The sequence below is a fragment of the Malaya genurostris genome, chromosome 3, assembly GCF_030247185.1.
Source record: "Malaya genurostris strain Urasoe2022 chromosome 3, Malgen_1.1, whole genome shotgun sequence".
In the NCBI taxonomy this organism is placed as follows: Eukaryota; Metazoa; Arthropoda; class Insecta; order Diptera; family Culicidae; genus Malaya; species Malaya genurostris.
This window is the reverse complement of record NC_080572.1, coordinates 161,164,753-161,191,162: the sequence shown is the minus strand read 5'-3', so window position 1 is coordinate 161,191,162 and position 26,410 is coordinate 161,164,753. Positions and strand designations below refer to the sequence as shown.

The 26,410-nt window shown below is 39.9% G+C and overlaps 2 protein-coding genes across 8 annotated transcripts in view; both read left to right on the top strand.

The window, feature by feature from the left end:
• LOC131435115 (lachesin-like) overlaps nt 1–5,500 on the top strand; it is a 122,362-nt gene extending 116,862 nt beyond the window's left edge. For all 7 annotated transcript variants that reach the window (XM_058602659.1, XM_058602658.1, XM_058602652.1 and 4 more), the window contains 2 exons: nt 4,873–4,986; nt 5,050–5,500. In XM_058602659.1, coding sequence (XP_058458642.1) covers nt 4,873–4,986; nt 5,050–5,174 — 239 coding nt within the window. In that variant the 3' untranslated portion in view covers nt 5,175–5,500. The remainder of the gene's footprint in view (nt 1–4,872; nt 4,987–5,049) is intronic.
• A 12,854-nt stretch (nt 5,501–18,354) lies between these two features.
• Nucleotides 18,355–22,431, top strand: LOC131434064 (uncharacterized protein K02A2.6-like). Its single transcript, XM_058600714.1, has 4 exons — nt 18,355–20,341; nt 20,505–20,662; nt 21,044–21,113; nt 21,170–22,431. Exons 1-4 carry the CDS (start codon nt 18,355–18,357, stop codon nt 22,429–22,431), a joined length of 3,477 nt encoding a protein of 1,158 aa, XP_058456697.1.
• The last annotated feature ends 3,979 nt before the right edge of the window (nt 22,432–26,410 follow it).

Genomic DNA, 26,410 nt, shown 5'->3' with positions numbered 1-26,410 from the left:
AAGAACTTAGTTAAAGCAAAGAAACTAGGTTACTGGCGACGGTTTGTTGACGGATTAACAAAAGAAACATCGATGAGCACTCTTTGGAACACAGCCCGACGAATGCGCAACCAAAACACAACGAACGAAAGCGAGGAATATTCTAACCGCTGGATATTCGATTTCGCTAAAAAAGTATGTCCTGATTCTGTTCCGGAACAGAAGATATCCCGCGCCGCGACTTCGAATACAAACGAAACACCGTTTTCGATGGTAGAGTTCTCACTTGCGCTCTTGTCGTGTAACAATAAGGCCCCGGGGTTAGACAGAATTAAATTCAACTTGTTGAAAAAGCTTCCTGACTCTGCCAAAAGGCGCTTGCTGAATTTGTTTAACAAGTTCCTCGAGGGTAATATTGTTCCACACGACTGGAGACAAGTGAGAGTTATCGCCATTCAAAAACCTGGGAAACCAGCCTCCGATCACAATTCGTATCGGCCGATTGCTATGCTTTCCTGTATCCGGAAGTTGTTCGAAAAAATGATTCTCTTCCGTCTAGACAATTGGGTCGAGACTAATGGTTTACTTTCAGATACACAATTCGGCTTCCGCAGGGGTAAAGGAACGAACGATTGTCTTGCGTTGCTCTCAACCGAAATTCAAATGGCATTTGCTCGTAAAGAACAAATGGCATCAGTATTTCTAGATATCAAGGGGGCTTTTGATTCAGTTTCTATAAATATCCTATCTAAGAAGCTGCACCAGCATGGTCTTTCGCCGGTTTTGAATACCTTTTTACATAATCTATTGTCCGAGAAACACATGTATTTTGCACATGGTGATTTGTCGACAATACGATTCAGTTACATGGGTCTTCCTCAGGGCTCATGCTTAAGCCCCCTTTTATACAACTTTTACGTAAACAACATTGATGAATGTATCAACACATCTTGCACGCTAAGACAACTTGCCGACGACAGCGTTGTGTCCATTATAGGACCCAAAGCTGCCGATCTCCAAGGACCATTACAAGATACCCTCGACAACTTGTCGACATGGGCTCTTCAAATGGGTATCGAGTTCTCTACGGAGAAAACTGAGCTGGTCGTATTTTCAAGAAAGCGAGAACCAGCACAACTACAGCTTCAACTAGGGGGTGGAACCATAGCTCAGGTCTTCACATTTAAATATCTCGGGGTCTGGTTCGACTCCAAAGGCACCTGGGGATGTCACATTAGATATCTGAAACAAAAATGCCAGCAGAGAATCAATTTTCTTCGCACAATAACCGGAACTTGGTGGGGTGCAAACCCAGGAGACCTGATCAGGCTGTACCAAACAACGATATTGTCCGTAATGGAATATGGATGCTTCTGCTTCCGATCTGCCGCGAACACCCATTTCATTAAACTGGAAAGAATTCAGTATCGTTGTTTGCGTATTGCCTTAGGTTGCATGCAGTCGACTCATACGATGAGTCTCGAAGTGCTCGCGGGCGTCTTACCGTTGAAAAACCGATTCTGGGATCTCTCATATCGATTGCTAATCCGATGCGATATCTTAAATCCGATGGTGATTGAAAACTTCGAAAGGCTTGTCGAGCTCAATTCTCAGACCCGTTTTATGTCCTTGTATTTTGATTACATGGCTCAGAATATTAATCCTTCTTCGTTTGTTTCCAACCGTGCTCATTTCTTGGATACTACTAATTCTACTGTGTTTTTCGACACATCCATGAGAGAAGAAATTCGTGGAATTCCGGACCACGTGCGCCCTCAAGTGGCCCCAAATATTTTTTATAATAAATTTAGAACAGTCAACTGTGAAAAGATGTTTTACACTGACGGATCAAACATCAACAGGTCCACAGGCTTCGGAATCTTCAATCAGAACATCACCGCTTCGTACAAACTCAGTGATCCGGCTTCAGTCTACGTCGCAGAATTAGCTGCTATTCAGTACACCCTCGAGATCATTGAAACCTTGCCCAAAGACCATTACTTCATTGTCACGGACAGTCTAAGCTCAATAGAAGCTCTCCGGGCAATGAAGTCAGGAAAGTATCCCCCATATTTCCTGGGGAAAATACGGGAACATTTGAGAACTTTATCTGAACGGTCTTATTTAATATCGTTAGTCTGGGTCCCTTCGCATTGTTCCATTCCGGGCAATGAAAAGGCAGACTCATTGGCTAAGGTGGGCGCATTAGAAGGTGATATTTATGAAAGACCAATCTGCTTCAATGAATTTTTCAGTATCTCTCGTCAGAAAACTCTCGAAAGTTGGCAAACTTCATGGAGCAATGGCGAACTGGGACGATGGCTGCATTCCATTATCCCTAGGGTATCGACGAAACCTTGGTTCAGGGGGATGAACGTGAGTCGTGACTTCATTCGTGTGATGTCTCGGCTCATGTCAAACCATTACACCTTCAACGCGCACCTCCGGCGTATTGGAATCGTGGAGAGCGGTCTCTGCGCTTGTGGTGACGGTTATCAGGACATCGAGCATGTCGTATGGACGTGTACGGAGTATCGTGACGCCAGGTCTTTATTAAAGGACTCCCTAAGGGCCCGAGGTAGACCACCTGAAGTTCCGGTCCGAGATGTGTTGGCTAGTCGGGATATCTCTTATATGCTTCTTATATACCAGTACCTCAAACACATTAATATCCAAGTGTAATCTGTTATACCTCGCTCAGAAAGTATAATCTCCACCTACAGGTTCGACACTAACATCCGCTCGATTCTCTCGATCACCGTCCCTGTCCACCATCTTCATTGGAACTAACAAGATCTTTTTTTGTCACTAACTTTTCGTTCCCCCCTTCCATGTCTCTTCACCATCTCGATGGCAACTAATTAGATCTCTGTAGTTTTCAGACATTTTGTTTCCATACCCCCTATTTACCTCGGTTTTCACAATATTTACTTTTTTTATTTTCTCATCTCTTCGTAACATCACCATCACCGCCTACGGTCCTACGCTCCAGACGATGACCAGCATGCGGGCCACCCGCCGGGCCTTCGTAGCCTGGGGGTGTTTCCCGCGGACCCACACGAACCGAAAGGAAGCGGCCATATATAGCACCATTTGGAATTCATGCAATATTCAATTCACCGACACCTGCCGAATACCAGCTAAAAGCTTTTTTCAAAAATTCTAGACGACATAATCTAATGATACTATTCTAGTTTTAAGTTAGTCGTTAATTAAGATTAGGAAATACCCTTGGCATCTTAGAGCTTAAGCAGTGTGCCTGAAAATATATATTATACTATTGAAAAAAAAAAAAAAACTTAAACTAGTTTAATAGCTACTATTGCATGGCATATCAAATTTGATGATCATGTGGCTGTTCCATCTCGGAAGATATATTGGCATAAGTGACGTAACCTACAAAACGCTTTTTCTCTATCTGCACTGTGTTTTCCAAATAACCAATTATCAAGTACAAATGTTGTATTGATGATTCTTTTGGTTTCGAGAACGTTGTCGAATATGCAACGTACACTTTTAGTCATGCTTTTCTGAACTAACCGCAACAATTTGAATAAATTTGTGATAAAAATTAGCCCACATTCTAGTTAGAAATTGTCCGATCCAAAAATATATGTTTTAACAAGACTGTTTGAATGACAAGAGAAAGGCATTATTACACCACTAGGTGGTTAAGAATAGATTTTTTCTTTTACCGTTACGATAGATAAGCGTATTAATTTGAAATTGCCTGTATTGGTATTCATTGTAGTTTGGACGATATTAATTGTCAATATTAAAGTCATACTAGTGATCACCTACTACACTTGCTTGTCTTTATATATATATATATATATATATATATATATATATATATATATATATATATATATATATATATATATATATATATATATATATATATATATATATATATATATATATATATATATATATATATATATATATATATATATATATTGCATATAAAAAACAGTCTATCACATCTGTAAATGTGTAAGTGGAAATTCATAGTTCAAGTACATTAAACAAATACCCCACAAATGAACCGAACAGAATTTCTTACAAGTGTGTTTTCTTTAAACTCCATGCGAGATCAATCCCTAGTTAGTCATATTAGTACTACACAAATAAGCATACAATTTGTTTTATATAAAGTTCTATGCGCTCAAACAACGTTATCCGGTTGATACGTGTTCCCTTACAATGTCATCATCGAATCATCCCACAACGACCTAAAATACGTATTTGAAAAAAATCTGGAATATAATTGCAGTTACTAAAAGGTAATCAGGAAAAGTACATATAATATTTTATCCGAAAAATTTTTTTTTGATGACATTGCTGACTAATCGCCATATAAAATTGACGATAAAGGACGCTAACGAATTGAGCTCACTACTATCACTCAAGCAATAAAACTGAGAATTCAAAAAGAACTTCGGTTCTAGCATTGAAGATGTTTAGATCAACTTTCAAGTCCGATTTTCACACATATATTCTAGGATAGTGCTTAAAAATACTTTTTTGAGAATCTCCTGACTGATATCAATGCTAATAAAATTATTTATGGGAAATTATAATTTGATGAATTCATGAGTTGGAAAAAATGTATCGAATCTCACTCAAATTCATACTGCAATAATTTCCTTCATCCCAGGAGGTATATCACTCAAAATATTTATGTTTTTAATGCGATCCAATAACTGACTCATTTGAAATTTAGATTCATGGAAATTTATAGTTTTAGTAAACATTTAGATTGATTCCTAAATCAATTCCCCAAAATTTTTCAAAATACACATTATTAACATATGGATGCTGCTGTTATGCACTATTGCTCAATTCCACGTATAAATGATACTGTTTACATTAATATTCAATCATTTTCAGATTTTCACTATTCGGAGCTCACCATCAATCATGCTACAAAAGAGCGTTCGGGGAATTATACATGTGTTCCAAGCAATTCCCAGCCAGCTAGTGTCGTGGTGCACATTTTTAAAGGTACGAATTATCGTGGCGTAATGAAATGGTTCAGTTCAATAATTTTTTTGCATTTTTTTTCAGGCGATCACCCTGCAGCGATGTATCACGAACATCGCAGTTCCTCCGCGATTCCATACCGAGATAAAAGGCTGTTTGAATTTGTGTTATGTATTATAGTTTTATTCTGTTCGATACTAGATTTCTGAAAGCTCACTGCATTGCGTCCCATTTCATTTCCATTCAACCGGGGCGGAAAACATGTTCGCGCCGCCATCCAACTGTCTATAGGGCTAAAGTTTTGGCAGGTGTACAAGAAAACTTCATTCTGGTTCACGATGTAACCATAAAAAAGTGAAAAAAGAATTCAACTAATGAAAATGGGATTGAATGTATAGTTGGTTATAGATTATAAAAACAAACGTTGAAGCTCATTTTAGTATGATAGAACTTGTCAACAGGCAGACTGTTCTTGCCAATTGGCAAGATGTTTATTATGTTAAAAACTTAATTTTATAAATATATGTTTTCTAATAACAAATCTCGTATTGCTTTATGTTGTTGAATATGAAGTTCAATTGTTCGTTTGTGATGTGATGTAAAATTTACAGAAATTGTGGATAACAGGGATCAAATAATTTAAAACATTTTCGTTTTGATTACGGCAGAAGATCGAATATAAATTCGTGCTCAAAATTTCCTTACGCTGTCATCTTAGAGTTGTTCAGATAGCACTTTAGAAATTTAAAAAGACGGATCTTTAATAGCAAAGATATCATACTGTCTGTTTCAGTAGTCGTGAAAGGTTTACATGACCTTTCTACATAAAAAATAATTGATGTTACGAGAAGATTGCTAAGATTTTTATTGTTTATATGTATTAGTTGCCATCTCATTCGAATGTAAGAACGAATATTCCTAATGGGTACAGACGTTACTGTTGCCTCAGAAAAAAACTCATTCGATCTACCATCATTTCTGAGCTTATAGTAAACATTTTCAGGTAAGTATAACAGTTGCATCCTTGATCAATACCTTCACGAATCAAGTATCACATGGTTACAAAACATAAATCATAAATCATAAATCATAAACATAAAGTTAATGTACACTCAAAGTACTTTCAAATTTTCCATGCCTTGCATCAAATACAAATGGCATTCGTGCAAATAGAAAGTATTAACTTTTGGTTAGGAAGAAATTGGTGATGCACATCTCGTATCCGAAACATAACCTAATGAATTGTAGATTTCTAGGACACTCGACATAGGATATAGTAACTTCATTTGAAATATTTTCCATTGCTTACTCATTTTTTCCATATTTTTTGCACTACGTGGATATTTTGGATGCTTTTGGTGTTGAGTTACTGATTCCGAAATGTTCACTAATATCCGAAAGAATCAGAGCGCTGCTCAGAAAGTACGTGACTCAACGAGGTGAAGAAATGGTAGTCCTGTAGGTTCTAGTCTGGTAAGTAAGTCGCATGGTCAAGCACTTCTCCCTGGAGCCTTTCCAGTGTATTGCGAACGCTTTGGACTTTTGCGAATGAGCATTGTCGTAGAGCAAATCACCCTTTTCTGTCTATATCTATATTCGGGTCAGTTTTTCGTTTTAGCTCGGCTGAATTTCATTTGTTGTTGATAGCGAACGCCGTTGAAACGCGAACGCCGTTGAAACGCGAACGCCGCCAGTTTGGTCAGGCTTTTGAGGCTTGAAGTTTATCACACCGGTCTGGTCTGGTGCCGTCGATGTCGTTGCTTCATCTGGATTCACACATGATTTTTTGCGCTTAAGGTTCACCAAAAAATCTAGTTTATGTCACAAGTGACAATACGATGCAGAAACAGGGACGGCGGATGACCTATTGAGAGTATATGGAACTCCACCCCTGGAAAATGTCTGGTTGTGGAATTCTACATCTGGAAATGCGTTTTTTTTCTTCCCTTCAACATACCAACCGGGGAACAGCTTGACACATTAGCTGAGTTTCGCGTAAACACTTTGAAATTGTAGATGTCGCGTCTGAAATTGTTTATATATAAAATGAAACGTCCATCTAACACGCAACTTTTTATCGCTATGAAAAATCATGCATTCGTTTCGTATTTCGTGGAGTGGTAGGAACAAACAATTGTTGATGAGCGCAACATCTGAAAACGGTATACTAATAAAATGAGTTGTTTGGAATTAAAGCATTTTGTTCGGTAAGACTATCAAATTTTTTTTAAATAACTATTTATTGGAATATGAGTTAAAATTATATTATTAGGATTTCAATTTTGTGTTCAGCCACAAGTGGTGACTTTTCAGCCCTATTATATATATATTTTTCATAAAATATATTTATTAAGGCACAATGCGTTAGCTCTATGATGCCAAAGGCATTTTGTAATAATAGGAATTGTGTAGGTGCTGGCATCTCATGTTTTACTGGTGACGTTGCTACTCAATGGTAGTGGCCGTATGGCTCCACGGAAGACACCCCCGAGTCAAAGACCCGGCCAGTGGCCCGCGTGCTAGTTATCGACAGGAGTGGTCCTCCGTTCTTGAAATCAGCCAGGTGACGTGAAAATGTATCAAAAATTGCTGCATCCTTCAGTGGGTTCGCGGAAAACACCCCCAGGCTGCGAAGACCTGGCGGGTGGCCCGCATGTGAATCATCGACTGGAGCGGCTTTCCGTGGCAATGATGGTGATGTTGCCGAATGGTATGAAGAAAAAAAAAATAGAGAAGTAATTGTTGTGGAAAACGGATTGTTAAAGGGGGGTATGGGAACGAAATAACTAATAACTACAAATATTTAGTTAGTTGACATTGAGATGGTGAAGAGACTGGGGAATGGGGAGCGAAAAGTTAGTAACAGCAAAAAGATCTTGTTAGTATCGATAAAGATGGTAGACAGACGGGGGATTGGGAGAATCGGGCGGATGTTAGTGCCGAACCTATAGGTGAAGAGTATTTTAGTCTCGAAAAGAGTAAGGAAAACTTTCTATGCCAAATACAACGGATCACACTTGTATATTAATGTGTTTAAGGTATTGGTAAATGAGAAGCATATAGGAATTATCCCGACTCGCCAACACATCCCGAACCGGAACCTCAGGCGGTCTACCTCGGGCCCTAAGGGATTCCAGTAGCTCCGACCTGACGTCGCGATACTCTACGCACGACCACACGACATGCTCGATGTCCTGATAACCGTCGCCACAGGTGCAGAGACTGCTCTCCACGAGCCCAATACGCCGGAGATGTGAGTTGAAAGTGTAGTAATTTGACATGAGCCGTGACATAACACGAATGAAATCGCGACTCACGTTCATCCCCCTGAACCAAGGTTTCGTCGATACCCTAGGGATAATGGAATGTAGCCATCGTCCCAGTTCGCCATTGCTCCATGAAGTTTGCCAACTTTCGAGAGTTTTCTGACGAGAGGTACTAAATAATTCATTGAAGCAGATTTGTCTTTCATAAATATCACCTTCTAATGCGCCCACTTTAGCCAATGAGTCTGCATTTTCATTTCCCGGAATGGAACAATGCGAAGGGACCCAGACTAACGATATTGAATAAGACCGTTCAGATAAAGTTCGCATGTGTTCCCGTATTTTCCCCAGGAAATATGGGGGATACTTTCCTGGCTTCATTGCCCGGAGAGCTTCTATTGAGCTTAGACTGTCCGTAACAATAAAGTAATGGTATTTGGGCAAGGTTTCAATGATCTCGAGGGTGTACTGAATAGCAGCTAATTTTGCGACGTAAACTGAAGCCGGATCACTGAGTTTGTATGAAGCGGTGATGTTTGATCCGTCAGTGTAAAACACCTTTTCACAGTTGACTGTTCTAAATTTATTATAAAAGATATTAGGGGCCACTCGAGGGCGTACGTGATCCGGAATTCCACGAATCTCTTCTCTCATGGATGTGTCGAAAAACACAGTAGAATCAGAAGTATCCAAGAAATGAGAACGAAAAACGAAGAAGGATTAATATTCTGAGCCATGTAATCAAAATACAAGGACATAAAACGGGTTTGAGAATTGAGCTCGACAAGCCTTTCGAAGTGTGGGGCTCGTTCTTTCTTTAAAAAATAAAGTATAACCTTTGAGCTGCTACTACAATTTATTATTAACAATTTTTGCTTTTATATTATAAGTGAGAAAAGACTTACGTCTAATGTTAGTTCTTAATTTATTCCGCGCTTGCGCATAAGCCTGAATTTCGTGTTTCTTACCTTTCTAGGCTTGTGCGCATGCGTGGTTATGCTATAAGGAAGAGAGAGAACACAGGCATTCAACGACCCCTTATTTCCTTCTTTTCCTTACGTTGCCCAGCTTGCGATCCCAACTATGACAAGTTAAATCCAGCTGTTTCTCCTCCCTTCAAGGAGGCCATTCACTTGTCTCGAGGCATGTGTTTTATGCTATTCCTTCCTTCTTCGAGGAGGTCATAGCCCTGCCCGAGATAAGTGCTTACATTATTTTATTTTAGCCCTTTAAACGACGACATCGGTCGTTGCTCTTATTTCTAACGGATTTTATGATTCGATGTCGTAACCCGGGAGCTCGACGATGCGGGAGATTTCATTTCTCGCTAGCTTAAATTTAGAATCCTAGTATGGGACTTAAATCTAGGCACGCTGGTGAAACTGTCAGCCACATTTCCAACCCCCGTAAATCCATCACATCGATTTACAAAATACCGTGGCTGATATTAATCGTTTCTCGTTAATGTAGGATATAATGGTGCAGTTCTTCTTTCCTCTATTTGAACGCTTTCACATTCGCCTGAGTTATTTATTTCGTTCCTATCTGCCTCTTGTTGAGACCTTCGCAACGAGGTTCTATGAGACAAGAAAGTAGTCAGTGAATCCCAAAATGAAGCAATTAACTGCCACCCTAATCCATAAATATCGTACAATATACGCCCATGCATTATTGTGTCTACCACAAACTTCAATATTCTCCCTATCATGTAAATTCCTAAGAATGTAGAAGTTAAATTTCCCAGCCATGTCGTCCAAGATATTAATTTTTCCCAATATCTATTCAGAGCGTTCTCTATCACTCTTTCCGATACTAAGGCGTCAAAATTATACCCTTGTAGGTTTGGTTGTTGACTCGCTAAAATTTTATGAAGTACATTTGAAGCGATTCTTTTTTCTACTTGATCATAAATCATATTACGCATCTTTTCAATGCTATCGGCATCATAAACTCCGCTTTGCATTAGGCTTGGTAGCGGCGTATACGTCCACGTCGTGACTATGTCTATAGTTAACTTATTTGGCGACGTCGTTTCTCTCAAACGACCATCTGTAGTATACCATCTTCCGCCAAACATATACTTCGCAGGAAGGATTGGTGTACAATCTATTTCGGTTCCCCTCATTTGAAGGATTCTTGAAACTGGAGCTAAATACATTTCAGTCCCGTTATACTTTACTGGGATTTCCTGATAACATCGCTCCGCTGTTCTATGCGTGACATAGACAGGTTTGCATTCCAGAATGTGTAAAACCTCTCCTGCTACAACAGCTGTGTATCCAGATCGCTTCACTATCCCTGAAACGAACTCCGTTGGATTAAGCCGAGCTAGAGTCAGTTTTGTCTCCATTATCGTCTTGTCAACCTTGCACATTTCTGTCATAATTGTATTATAGATCTCCTCAAACTTTTGCCCAATGTAGCTCTCTACTAGCGTGATTTTTGAGTTAAAGTAAGTAAACAAGTCATAATTTTTTCCATTCGGACGTCTTTTGAATGGCGATTTGAATTCTGTTTCTTCTAGGATCAATATTCTCGGATGATCGGTTTTGTAACCATTGTATCCACATATACGAGTTGGATCTCTGGTTCTGACGGAAAATACATGTGAGTCTGAAATAGCGCTATACACGGCTTGCGTATTTCTTTTCTTACCAGCATCCACAGTTTTATTTACTATCCCTTGATAAATTACTTCGAATTCATCGTCTTCGCAACGTTTATCGCCGTTTATATCCCATGTCATATATCCTTGTTCCCCGTCTAAACATTTCCCTTGGGAGTACGTACAAACTATTCCGTTGCGTAGTGTTATCTGATCATTTTCATAATCCACAGAACTTGTATAGTCGTACAATGAAATTGCATACTCATAGTAAACCAATGCGTCTACCCAGGTGTAAAATGGTGTTCGGTAAATTCCACCCTTACACGAGCTTCCTTGTACATGACCGATTATTAGTACTTCTCCATGAGTCGTTCCGTTTCTCTTGACCTCGTTAATTCTAGTCTCTTGAGTCAAACGTACTGAATTCAATAAGTGAGTTATTCTGCACTCTTCATTCGTGAATTCCTTAACCGAATGAGAATAGCCATATTGATAGTCCGACGTGTGAGAATGCATCCCACGATGTCGTATAGATCTTTTCAAGATGACTTTACATTGATACGCATGAGCAGATCCTTTTGCATTTTTTTTGTAAAACTTGTATTGGAACTTCTATTGTCGTTAAATTATTTATCGGTGGAAAACATGGTGCTACGTCCAGCAACGAATATGTAGTTATATTTATCTCCGGATTCGCACAATCGTATGCAATCAATCCAGGAGCAATGGTTCCAAATGCTTGACATATTATCATCATCAAAACCAAGGCTGTCAAACAAATATTTTTCAATTTTGTATTCTGTCTTCGGGTTGGTCTTTTGTTACTAGACTCGATGGCAATTTTCTGTTGGTTGTTTCCTTCCATTTGTGAGACCTCCACTTCATCTTGAGTGTCGGTACTTATTTTTGGTTCACTAGGCTTTACGTCTAGCACCGATAATTTAACTGTAGGTTTTACTACTGTTCCTTTTTGTGTTTTTATGACGGCGGACCTAATTATACCGTCTTTAGCGCGTCGTACTTCAACCACGAGACCCTTTATCCATTTTCCCTTTCTCTCTTCATGCGGAAAAATTACTATGTCTCCTAGCTTTAGAGAGGTCGATGACTCTTGCCATTTTGGTCTCCTAGCGAGGTTTGGTAAATATTCTCTTACCCATCGGCACCAATATTCTTTCGTAATTTGCTGCACTCTTTTCCATTGCTGTCGAGTAGCTTCTGCCTTTGAGACGTCGTTTAAATTTGGTTCGGCCTCCCCTGAGCATCCCAATAAAAAATGATTTGGCGTCAACGCTTCATCATCCTCTGATTCGATAGGAATATGCGTTAACGGTCGGCTGTTGATGATAAACTCAATTTCTATTAACACACTTCGTTATATATCTTCAGGCATAGTTGTTTGAAGTGAAGGCATTATACTTTTAACTTCTTTTATCATTCTTTCCCATACTCCGCCAAAATGCGGAGCGGATGGCGGGTTGAAAATCCATTCTATTCCATCACCTGCCAGCCTTTCTTGAATCTTTTTTAATTCGTTATTTGCACCTATGAAATTGGTACCATTATCGCTGTAAAGTTGTGAAATTTTTCCTCTTCTGTGTATTACATTTTTCAGACACACAAAAAAGGCGTCAGTGCTTAAGTTATTCGCTACTTCAATATGAACAGCACGTGTTGATAAACAAGTAAACAACGCACCCCATCTTTTTTCCGTTCTTCTTCCAATCGAAACTGTCATTGGACCGAAGTAATCAACTCCGGTGAAGGTAAACGGTTTTACGTTCGCATTCAGCCGACATATTGGTAATGATGCCATTCTGGGTAGATTAGGTCGAGCTCTTTCGTTCCTGCACCTTTGACATGCACCTTTTGTCCTTTTCATCGAGGCTCGAATGTCAACTACCCAGTACCTTTGTCTAACTGCAGCAATTGCTGCGTCCATTTTTTTGTGAAAAAATTTCTCGTGATAAAATTGTAATATCAAATAAGTTGCATGATGCTTCTTCGGTAATATAATAGGATATCTAGTACCGTACGGAAGCATAGTTGCATTTTCGATCCTGCTTTTCGACTTCATTAATCCATCTGTATCTAAGAATGGCGTTAAGTTTATTATTTTACTTGATTTATCTATCGGAAAGTCCGAGTGTAATTTTCTCATTTCATCCGGATACGCTTCCCACTGTGCCTTTCGTAGTATAATATTTTCTGCTCGATCAAAAACTTCTTTTGTAACGATCCGTTCGTAAGATTCATTTTTAATTTTTGATCTCAATATGTCGACATAAATTAGGATTCTTCCTACGGCTCGTTTAGCACGTTTCCAGTTCGAACACCAATCGATGTTTATAAATTCAAATTTCGTGAAATTAGTTTCCTTGACTAAGTTCACTACTTTTATATCTTCCTTGGTATTCAACTTGATCGGTCTAAGAGGCCACAATTTTTCATCTTCTTTCAAAAACGTTGGACCATTCTTCCATATGGATTCTTTTTCTGTTGATTTTGTAGCTTCATCGGCTGGATTATTCTTCGAGTTCACCCATCTCCATTGCGTTATCGATGTGCATTCTAGAATCTCGCTGATTCTTAGGCCGACAAACTGCTTGTATTCTCTGGGATCAGATTGAATCCATGACAAGACTACCGTCGAGTCTGTCCAATATATTACCTTTTCTACCTTAAGTCGCAGACTCTTTAAAACGGTTTCAGTTAACCTAGTTCCTAAGACCGCGGCCTGTAGTTCCAGTCTTGGAATTGATAAGAGTTTAGTTGGCGCGACTCTGGCCTTCGCAGCTATTATGGTTACGTCGACTCGGTCATCAAATATTGTTCGCATATAAACAACCGCTGCAAATGCTCTATCCGAAGCGTCAACAAACGTATGTATCTCTCTTTTTACTCCTTCTGAGAGATAAGAATAACATCTTGGAAATTTGATTCCTTTTAGACTGTCAATTCGCTTTTCCCATTTGTTCCATTCCATATACATTGGTTCGGGGATTTTATCGTCCCAGCCGATCCCTAATTTCCATAAGTCTTGGATCAATATTCGGCTTTTAATTGTTACATTAGATATCAAACCTAATGGGTCATAAACGCTCATGCTGGCGGATAGTAATTGTCTCTTAGTAGATTCAGGGAAGGGAAACTTGAGGTTACTGTCTGACATCTTTACTCGATATCTTATGGTGTCATCGACAACATTCCAATAGACACCTAAAACCTTTTCATAATATTGCTCGTCATCGCCTAGCACGATTTCTTCCTTATGCATAATTTTGTCCTCAGACAATGAGTTTTTCAAATCTTTGGAATTTGTTACAAAATTCCTTATATTAAAATGTCCGTGGGCGTGAATCTTTATTACATTTCCCACAGTTTCCTTAGCCTCATCTATTGAATCGAAACTGTCGAGATAATCATCCACATAGTGGTTTTCAATTATCGCAGTTACCGCTTTTGGATAATCGATTTGGAATTTAATGGCATTTTGGTTTTTAACGTATTGTGCACACGACGGTGAGCACGTTGCACCAAAAGTCATTACTTGCATGACGTACACACACATATCCTCTTCTTCTGCAAATCTATACAGAAAACGTTGAGAGTTTTGATCGTCCTTTTTAATTTTAACTTGGTGAAACATTTCCTGAATATCACCAGTAACCTCAAGTTTCCCTTCCCTGAATCTAATTAAAGTACTTAATAAAGACGTAGTTGCGTCAGGCCCTGAAAGTAGTTTGGAATTCAAGGATTGTCCTTTTATTATTGCGGCTGCGTCAAACACTAGCCTCGGTTTTCGAGGAATTTTATTTGGATTGGTAACTGAAAAATGCGGTATGTAGAATGTTCGTCTTGAATCTTGCATTAACTCTTCTCGGTTTAATTTTCTTACGTATGCCTTTGATTCATACTCCAATATTTTATCATTATACCACCTTCGCAACTCAGGATTTTCACGCATCCTTTTCTCTTGACCCTTTAGTCTGCTTAAGGCAACTTGATAACTATCTGGGAGCGACACGTTATCTTCTTTCCATAATAGTCCTATTTCATATTGACCATTTGTATAACTAATCGTGTCCTTCATAATTTGTAAAGCTCTTTCGTCTTGTTTAGACATAAGAGGCTTACTCGGTACCATAACGCCAAATTCTTCAGTCGAGAAATAACTACGCATCATTTCCTTCATGGATTTTTCTTCGGAAGTCTCGTCATTATTAATCATCATTAAGAAGTTATTTTGTTTTCGATCGTCCATTTGTGTCCCGTATATTACCCATCCAATTTTAGTTTTCTGAGCTATCGGCTCATTAAATCTTCCTGAACGAGTATCGATAGCACGCATGATATTAGAATGCGGTAATCCTATCAGAAGTTTTGGTTTCTCGTTTCTGTAATCACTAAATTCAACATCTGAGAGGTAAGGATAACTTTTTACCAGTTGCTTCTTCCGAATGGATTGCGTAGGCAGAGACATTTCCTTTAATGTTCGTACCTTTTCTAACAGATACGTCTTCCCCTTATAGCCCTTAATTCGAACTGATATTTCCTCGCTACTTTTGTCTACTTGCTCTTCGCCATTTGTCCAAGACAACGTTAACGGTTTCTGTTTTCCGCTTATTCCAAGCTGTCTGGCAACTTCCTCTAAAATTAATGTTGTTGACGAACCTGGGTCTAGAAACGCTAGTACGTCAACCTGTTTATCATTATTTTTCAATGTTACTGGTATAATCTGATACAAAACCTTTCCCCTCTCCTCGTGATAATGAACCTTTTCGGCCTCCTTCTCTTTTTTCTCAGAGGCCAGGATTGAGTTCTCTGAATTTTGATGTATCAGTGTATGATGTTTACCTGTACATCCCTTTACCTCACACCTTTTCTTGAAAAGGCACGTTTTCAATCGATGATTGGCATAATTGCAGCAATTGAAGCATGCTTTATGCTTCATGAGTATGGCTTTTCTTTCTTCTACATTTGACTTCAAGAACGTAGGGCATTCTGTTGTTTTGTGTTGTTTATTACAGGCAAAACAAGATACCTTTCTTTTGTTAGTATCGAAACTTTGATGCGTATTGTGGTACCCTGTAGTCAGCGTAAGTATTCGTGATGCTATGGTTCATGGTAGTATCGGTGATAGCTTGGAGAATGTGTGGCTCGACTCTGCGAGAAGCATGCACTCACGTTGTGTGGCATTCTTAAGTACACCGCGGCGTGCGTCGGACAGTACCACAAGTGGCGACGAGGTGAAAAAAAATCTATGAGAAGAACGATGATTACAAGTGGTCGAAACCACCGAAAATTGGAAAGTCAATATTAGGCCGCCGTGTTGGTGGTGTGATTTGTGGCGAAAAGAATACTGCGCAGTGAAATATCTACCGGAAGTCTAATCAAATTAAGTTAAAAGGCAATCTGAAGGTGAGTTGAAAAATGCTGGGTTGTTACGAATTAATAATTGAATATTCAAAAGTTATTCTCAACCGGAAAAAGAAAAAAAAAAAAGAAGTTATACCAGTCTTAGGCAGCGGTACTGTACAAGTGACGTCGTTTGTAAAGAGAGGTTTATAAAGGGTGATTTTTTAAGAGCTTGAGAACTTTTTTAAACAATAAAACGCATAAAATTTGCAAAATCTCATCGGTTCTTTATTTTAAACGTTAGATTGGTACATGACATTTACTTTTTGAAGATAATTTCATCTGCCACAACGTCGAATTTTCAGTGAATGGGCCCTAGAAAAGTTGGCAGAAAATCCGCTTTTTTATCGACAAATTTTGTTCAGCGATGAGGCTCATTTCTGGTTGAATGGCTACGTAAATAAGCAAAATTGCCGCATTTGGAGTGAAGAGCAACCAGAAGCCGTTCAAGAACTGCCCATGCATCCCGAAAAATGCACTGTTTGGTGTGGTTTGTACGCTGGTGGAATCATTGGACCGTATTTTTTCAAAGATGCTGTTGGACGCAACGTTACAGTGAATGGCGATCGCTATCGTTCGATGCTAACAAACTTTTTGTTGCCAAAAATGGAAGAACTGAACTTGGTTGACATGTGGTTTCAACAAGATGGCGCTACATGCCACACAGCTCGCGATTCTATGGCCATTTTGAGGGAAAACTTCGGAGAACAATTCATCTCAAGAAATGGACCGGTAAGTTGGCCACCAAGATCATGCGATTTGACGCCTTTAGACTATTTTTTGTGGGGCTACGTCAAGTCTAAAGTCTACAGAAATAAGCCAGTAACTATTCCAGCTTTGGAAGACAACATTTCCGAAGAAATTCGGGCTATTCCGGCCGAAATGCTCGAAAAAGTTGCCCAAAATTGGACTTTCCGAATGGACCACCTAAGACGCAGCCGCGGTCAACATTTAAATGAAATTATCTTCAAAAAGTAAATGTCATGTACCAATCTAACGTTTAAAATAAAGAACCGATGAGATTTTGCAAATTTTATGCGTTTTATTGTTTAAAAAAGTTCTCAAGCTCTTAAAAAATCACCCTATATTATGTGAACGGAAATCTACCGAAAGTTCAACTAAATTGAAAATTAGTTGTAGCATGTGAGAGGGGATTTGAACTAATATTTTATTGCAACAAAAGAAAAAAAAAGACATCTTTTATTTTTCTTCGAATAATAATTTATAAAAGTTGAGCACGAGTATTGGAGGTTTGAGGGATTCAAGTACTATGTGCTGTACTGTATGTACTTTTTTTTTTACTGGACGTGAGAAGTACGGCAGGAGAAATATGCAACGAGTGTGATATTGGTTCGATTCAACGATTTATTCTCTGAAGCGGATGTGGGAGAACGGTTGCAAAATGGTTGATTTCCACATTGACTCCATATCTTTATTAGTTGTAGTGATTCCATATACGGCGAACGAATATCATCTTTTCATCACCAATACAGTATGCACAGCTTTATTCAAAAGGGGTTTGCACTTCTGTACTCTCGTTCAAATTTCGTGAGGAATCACATACAGAAGTAACTTAGTGAGCGTTCCAGCGCGAGTTACTCATGTAGTGGTAAATTGAAGACAACCACTGCGCACAGTGGAGATGTATTGGTTATTCATTTTCTTTAGTTCGCCATCTGTGTATAGCAACTGACCAGGAGTTGGTGGTCTGATCACACAATGAACATCGTGAGAAGATAAGTTAGATGCATGATTGTATTCGCTTAAGATAGAGACTGCTATGTTTTGTGTGATTAAATTCACTGAATTGTAGTGCTTGAAGTGTTGACGTCAGTTTTGAAAAAATTTGATTATTTTTTTTCAAATGAACATTATTAGAGAAAACGAAGAACTGAAAAAAAAATATGTCACAAACATCGACAAATGATGTTTACGTGATTAAATTCACTGATGATTCGTGATTAAATTCACAGAGTACTAATGGACTGGGTGTCAATGCGATGATGATTGAATTCATTAAAAAAAAAAAAAAAATAGTAGACCGGTTGATAATATGCAAGAGATAATTAAACTAAATAAACGTATGTTTTCAGGATAATGGAAGAAACGGAGCAAATAATCCAGACCGTATCGTTATTCAGTCCCGCGTCATACAACCTGCCACAGTTTAAATTTTCGCATCTACCTACGTCAGAAATAAGAAATGCTTGGAATTTTTGGCTTCGCTGGTTTGAAAATGTTATGGTTGCATCAAATATTGCAGATGGCAGAAGTCGCAAAGCACAGTTGCTTGCGATGGGTGGAATTGAATTACAGAGTGTTTTTTATGGAATACCCGGTGCAGATGATGCTGACTTGGATGGTGAAGATCCGTACGAGAAAGCAAAACAGAAACTCAATGAGCATTTCTCTCCGAAGCAGCATGAAAGCTTCGAGAGGTTTCAGTTCTGGTTGATGTGTCTAGAGAAGGATGAACCAATCGAGAAGTTTTTGCATAGAATCCAACAGAAAGCAGAAAAATGCGTTTTTGGCACGAATGAGCAAGAATGTCGTCAGATTGCGATCATTGATAAGATCATTCAAAACGCACCCGAAGATCTTCGTCGGAAACTACTGGAAAAACAACAATTAACGCTCGATGACGTGTCAAAGATGATTAACGCGTACCAATCCATAAGACATCAAGCTGCTCAAATGACCAATCAATCTAAACCGCAAGTTGACGTTCATAGATTAATAGTTAAAAAACGAGGCTTGCCCTTCTATAAGGATTCTGGGATACCAGCATACAAAGCAAAATGTTATCGCTGCGGAAGGCTTAAGCATCCTGAACTGGAAAAGTGTCCGGCCGTTGATAAAGTTTGTCACAGATGTCAAAATATTGGCCATTTTCAAACGATGTGTAGAACTAATGGAGGAAGGGAGCCGATGAGAGGGCAGAAACGCAGATATTCTCCTACGACAACAGGCTACCCTTGTGATCACCGTCAGCAACGTAAGTTTGTTAGACGCGTAGATACTCATAAGGAATACGTCCCTAAAGAAGAAAAACTTCCTATATACCAAATTTCGAGCGAAGACGATGAATACCTCTTATGCCGAGTAGGAGGGGTAGAAATCGAAATGATCATTGACTCTGGTTCAACGTACAATCTCATCGATGATACAACCTGGGAGCTTTTGAAGCTCAAGGATTTTAAGTACAATTCGCAAAGATTTGATTCTTCGAAACGGTTCCTTGCTTATGGCAAAGTACCATTGAAGCTTCTAGCTGTATTTGACGCTGTTCTTGAAATCTCGGATGCGGCTGAAATCATTTCATCTAATTGCACATTTTATGTGATTGAAGATGGTCAACAACCTCTCCTTGGAAGGCTCACAGCACGAAAATTAGGTTTGCTTCGAATCGGATTACCAAGTATGCTTAGGGAAGACATCAACCACGTAGCTGGACCGAAAACTTTTCCTAAAATTAAAGACTTTAAACTGGTTCTACCTATCGACCGAAGTGTACCACCGGTAATTCAGCCGCTTCGTCGTTGCCCTGTCCCAATTCTTAATCAAATGAAAGCAAAGTTGGAGGAGCTGCTAGAAATGAATATCATTGAGCGTGTCACAAAACCAACATCTTGGGTATCTCCACTGGTACCAATTATAAAAGATAACGGCGAGTTAAGATTGTGCGTAGACATGAGACGCGCGAATGAGGCGATCCAGAGATTAAACCACCCTTTACCAGTATTTGAGGACTTATTAGCAAGATTCAGTGGTGCAAAATACTTCACTACGCTCGATATCAAACAGGCCTTTCACCAAGTCGAACTGTCTGAAGAAAGTCGTGATATAACCACCTTCATAACCAACTGGGGCCTGTTCCGTTATACGCGTCTCCTATTTGGTGTAAACTATGCGCCTGAATTTTTCCAGAATCTCATGGAGAGTATTCTATCTGAGTGTAATAATACAGTAGTATTCATCGACGACATAGTTATCTGGGGGGTTACTGAAAAGGAACATGACGAGTCGGTTAAGAAAACACTATCAGTAATAGCGTCCTACGGTATATCGCTCAATGTCCAGAAGTGTAAATTCAAAAGACGGGAAATTTGGTCATAAAATGTCTCAAAATGGGGTTTTGCCTTCGGAAGCCAAAATAAACTCACTACTGCAATGCCGTGCACCACGGACCAAAGAAGAGTTGCGGAGTTTTCTCGGTCTGGTGACGTATGTTTCTCGATTCATTCCAGATCTCGCAACACTGAGTCATCCTCTCAGAGAACTTTTGAAGGGATATAATCAGTTCGAATGGCTTCCAGAACATGAACAATCATTCGAAGCACTTAAACGTCAGATAGGTCGTGTCGATTACCTGGGCTATTTTGATCCTAAGGATAACACAATTTTGGTAACTGATGCTTCAAGGGTTGGCCTCGGAGCGGTTTTAATACAAATAAAAGAAAATCGAGCCCATGTAATAAGTTACGCATCACGCAGCTTGTCAGAGACAGAACGTCGATACCCACCTATAGAAAAAGAGGCCCTAGCCATTGTCTGGGGCGTCGAGCGCTTCAAAATATACTTATTGGGAATTTCATTTACGCTTGAAACAGATCACCGTCCCCTAGAGGTGTTGTTCAATGCAAAATCCCGTCCAACAGCTCGAATCGAGAGATGGATACTCAGGTTGCAGGCATTTAGGTTTCGAGTGGTTTACAAAAAAGGATCTTCTAACATAGCAGACACACTTTCACGTTTAGCATCTCATGTACATGATCAATCTTGGCAGGAAGATTCGGAAGTCTACATCCGGAGAACAGCTGCTAATGTGTTAGCAACACTGTCTCCCGAACTACCAGGTATGGATTATGACAGAGACACGGAGGCAACAATTAGAGTAATACAAAAACTGCAGCAATTGATATTTCTGAGATAATTGAAGCCACGGCGAACGACGAAGAAATGCAGGCCGTGAAGTCATCGATTTTGGAAGAGGATTGGTCGTCGAATCTAGCGAAACAGTATTCGGCTTTCCGCAGTGAATTATCGTTCGCTAATGGATTAATTATGCGAGGCTCAAAACTAGTTGTACCTATGAATCTAAGGAACAGGATGCTAATGCTCGCACATGAGGGCCATCCAGGGCAATCCTGCATGAAACGACGCCTCAGAGAACGCTGTTGGTGGCCAAACATGGATAATGAAATTATAAAGGTTTGCGAAAAATGTGAAGGTTGTAGACTTGTCCAAATTCCCGATCCACCAGAACCAATGCAGCGCAGACCATTACCAGATAAACCATGGATCGACATAGCCATCGATTTTCTTGGTCCCTTGCCGAGTGGAGAATACATATTAGTTGTGATAGATTATTTCAGTAGACACGTTGACATAGAAGTAATGACAGTAATTACGGCCAAGGAAACCATTAAACGATTGTGTAAAATATTCGGATTGTGGGGAGTACCGCGCACAATAACGCTGGATAATGCGAAACAATTTGTTGCTGGTGAGTTTCACGATTTTTGCAAGTTGAAGGGAATCCACCTAAATCATACTTCACCATACTGGCCTCAGGCTAACGGTGAAGTAGAACGCCAAAACAGATCTTTGCTAAAACGTTTGAAAATCGCAAATGCATTGTACGGCGATTGGAAAGCTGGTATGGAACAATATCTGGAAATGTATAACAATACACCACATTCGACTACTGGGAAATCTCCAAACGAACTACTTCAAAATCGTCGACTTCGGTTCAAGCTTCCTAACTTAGAGGATTTAGCAACTGCAGTCCCATCAACAGAACACGGAGATAAGGATGCTACTCGAAAATTTTTGGGAAAGGAGAGAGAGGATGCTAAACGCAGATCCAAGTCTAGTAGCATTTCCGTTGGTGATGTCGTACTCATGCGGAATCTTCATCCTACGAATAAACTCTCTACCAACTTTCTGCAGGAAAAGTATCTGGTAGTAGAGCGAAATGGAGCTAATGCCCGAGTTCGATCAGCAGACACAGGTAAAACGTATGACAGAAACGTGTCACATTTAAAAAAGATTCCAGGTACACTCTTGTTAGATACTAAAGAAGAAATTAACGATCCAACTGAGAAACCCTCTGAAACAGCTATGCCACGACGATCTGTACGAACTCGAAAACCACCTGTCCGTTTTGATTAAATTAATTCATTAAAAAAATAAATAAATAAACATAGTTGCTTCTTTATTATTTCTTTATAGAAGGGGGGATGTGGTACCCTGTAGTCAGCGTAAGTATTCGTGATGCTATGGTTCATGGTAGTATCGGTGATAGCTTGGAGAATGTATGGCTCGACTCTGCGAGAAGCATGCACTCACGTTGTGTGGCATTCTTAAGTACACCGCGGCGTGCGTCGGACAGTACCACACGTATAAACCTTATCTTTAGGTTTCATTTGTTTATCAGTTCTCAATTTCGACTCTGTTAGTTCCTGTGCAATTCTTTGTTGAGGCCTCAACCATTGGAGAAGATCCTCTAGTGTCGGAATTTCATAAGGATGTGCTTCTGATGCAATATCCTTACGATCAATTTCCCTTCGAGCCCAGTCTTGTCTTAGATTAAATGGCAATTTGTCTAAGATTTCATCTATCAGGGCTTGATCTTGCATATATCCTAAAGAGTTCGTTATCTTTATGTTTGTAACGAGATTATCAATCGTCGTTACAAACTCTATGACACTTTTTGGAACTTCCATTCTAGGATTCTTCAGTTCCTTTACTTCGTTTCTGAAAAGTTTATATATTTTCTGTTGGTTACCAAAGTTTTCCTTTAAGGTAGCCATTATCTTTGGAACATTTTTGCTATCTAGCAATAGAGGCTCCACAATTTTTAATCCATCACCCTTAAGATGCTTCTGGAGACGAGTCAAATTTTCTAAGTTAGAAAACTCGCCTTCTTTTGTTGTCTCCTTAAACGTGTTCTCGAATTTGGACCAAACTTTAAATGATCCATCGAAATAGGGCAACTCCATCAGAGATTGCCTTGCAAACATCCTTACCAGTTTTGCGGTCGCGTCTTCGGAACCGCCCTTGGACACACCTGGCTTGGATGATGATGCACCTTTCATGTTATTTGCCAGATCGGCAAAAAACTCTTTTTGACATCGAAACATCTCTTCTGACTGTCTCAGGAGACCCTTGCTCGATTCTTCTGATGATCGTCTTAAATTGGCGACCTCACTTTCAAGCGCTTTTATTTGCGCCTTTATTATCGTACATTTTGGGCAAGCCCAAAACTCAGCCTTAGTTGGAATATGATCCAACCGCACACAGACGATATGAAACCATCTGTCGCAGTCGTCACAACAGACCATATTGTCTGCTGAGTCGGGGTTATCGCACAGCTGGCAATGTCCCTTTTTATTCTGTTTGTATTTAATCCCTCCCGACGCCATGTTCTCTCTCTTACCTTGTTTTCTTTTGACAATTAAGATGATCTAGTAGTCGGAGTTTCCTGTGCGATGGCTTCCGTTTTCCCGCTGCTCGGCGACTGCTTCTGAATCCGGATGTACGATTTTAGTGCGCCTGACTTAGGCCGCACTACACTTTATACGCTAACTTGCGTATTCACTTAGAACGAATGTTCGCTTTTTAGTGCGCCTGACTTAGGCCGCACTATCACTTTATACGCTAACTTGCGTATTGACTTGGAACGAATGTTCGATTTTTAGTGCGCCTGACTTAGGCCGCACTACACTTTATACGCTAACTTGCGTACTCACTTAGAACGAATGTTCGATTTTAGTGCGCCTGACTTAGGCCGCACTACACTTTATACGCTAACTTGTGTATTGACTTGGAACGAATGTTCGATTTTTAGTGCGCCTGACTTAGGCCGCACTACACTTTATACGCTAACTTGCGTATTCACTTGGAACGAATGTTCGCTTTTTAGTGCGCCTGACTTAGGCCGCACTACACTTTATACGCTAACTTGCGTATTCACTTGGAACGAATGTTCGCTTTTTAGTGCGCCTGACTTAGGCAGCACTACACTTTATATGCAAACTTGCGTATTCACTTGGAACGAATGTTCGCTTTTTAGTGCGCCTGACTTAGGCCGCACTACACTTTATACGCTAACTTGCGTATTCACTTGGAACGAATGTTCGCTTTTTAGTGCGCCTGACTTAGGCCGCACTACACTTTATACGCTAACTTGCGTATTCACTTGGAACGAATGTTCGTTCACTCCACTAGGCTGGTTCACTTTTCAGGTCTTAGAAGACCTGGGTAGCACTTTTTTTTAGGTAAACTCTTTTTGACTTTTCCTCTCTGGGTTAAGCCACCAAACAATGTGGGGCTCGTTCTTTCTTTAAAAAATAAAGTTTAACCTTTGAGCTGCTACTACAATTTATTATTAACAATTTTTGCTTTTATATTATAAGTGAGAAAAGACTTACGTCTAATGTTAGTTCTTAATTTATTCCGCGCTTGCGCATAAGCCTGAATTTCGTGTTTCTTACCTTTCTAGGCTTGTGCGCATGCGTGGTTATGCTATAAGGAAGAGAGAGAACACAGGCATTCAACGACCCCTTATTTCCTTCTTTTCCTTACGTTGCCCAGCTTGCGATCCCAACTATGACAAGTTAAATCCAGCTGTTTCTCCTCCCTTCAAGGAGGTCATTCACTTGTCTCGAGGCATGTGTTTTATGCTATTCCTTCCTTCTTCGAGGAGGTCATAGCCCTGCCCGAGATAAGTGCTTACATTATTTTATTTTAGCCCTTTAAACGACGACATCGGTCGTTGCTCTTATTTCTAACGGATTTTATGATTCGATGTCGTAACCCGGGACCTCGACGATGCGGGAGATTTCATTTCTCGCTAGCTTAAATTTAGAATCCTAGTATGGGACTTAAATCTAGGCACGCTGGTGAAACTGTCAGCCACACGAAGTTTTCAATCACCATCGGATTCAGGATGTCGCATCGGATTAGCAATCGATATGAGAGATCCCAGAATCGGTTTTTCAACGGTAAGACGCCCGCGAGCACTTCGAGACTCATCGTATGAGTCGACTGCATGCAACCTAAGGCAATACGCAAACAACGATACTGAATTCTTTCCAGTTTAATGAAATGGGTGTTCGCGGCGGATTGGAAGCAGAAGCAACCATATTCCATTACGGACAATATCGTTGTTTGATACAGCCTTATCAGGTCTCCTGGGTGGGCACCCCACCACGATCCGGTTATTGTACGAAGAAAGTTGATTCTCTGTTGGCATTTTCGTTTCAGATATCTAATGTGACATCCCCAGGTGCCTTTGGAGTCGAACCAGACCCCGAGATATTTGAATGTGAAGATCTGAGCTATGGTTTCACCCCCTAGTTGAAACTGTAATTGTGCTGGTTCTCGCTTCCTTGAAAATACAACCAGTTCAGTTTTCTCTGGAGAGAACTCGATACCCATCTGAAGAGCCCATGTCGACAAGTTGTCGAGGGTATCTTGCAATGGTCCTTGGAGATCGGCAGCTTTGGGTCCTATAATAGACACAACGCTGTCGTCGGCAAGTTGTCTTAGCGTGCAAGATGTGTTGATACATTCATCAATGTTGTTTACATAAAAATTGTATAATAGGGGGCTTAAGCATGAGCCCTGAGGAAGACCCATGTAACTGAATCGTATTGTCGACAAATCACCATGCGTGAAATACATGTATTTCTCGGACAACAGATTATACAAAAAGTTATTCAAAATTGGTGAAAGACCATGCTGATGCAACTTCTCTGATAGGATGTTTACGGAAACTGAATCAAAAGCCCCCTTGATGTCCAGGAAAACTGACGCCATTTGTTCTTTACGAGCAAATGCCATTTGAATTTCGGTTGAGAGCAGCGCAAGACAATCGTTCGTTCCTTTGCCCCTGCGGAAGCCGAATTGTGTATCTGAAAGGAAGCCATTAGTCTCGACCCAATTGTCTAGCCGAAACAGAATCATTTTTTCGAACAATTTCCGGATACAGGAAAGCATAGCAATCGGCCGATACGAGTTGTGATTGGAAGCTGGTTTTCCTGGTTTTTGAATGGCGATCACTCTCACTTGTCTCCAGTCATGTGGGACATTATTACCCTCAAGGAACTTGTTGAATAAAATCAACAAACGTCTTTTGGCAGGGTCA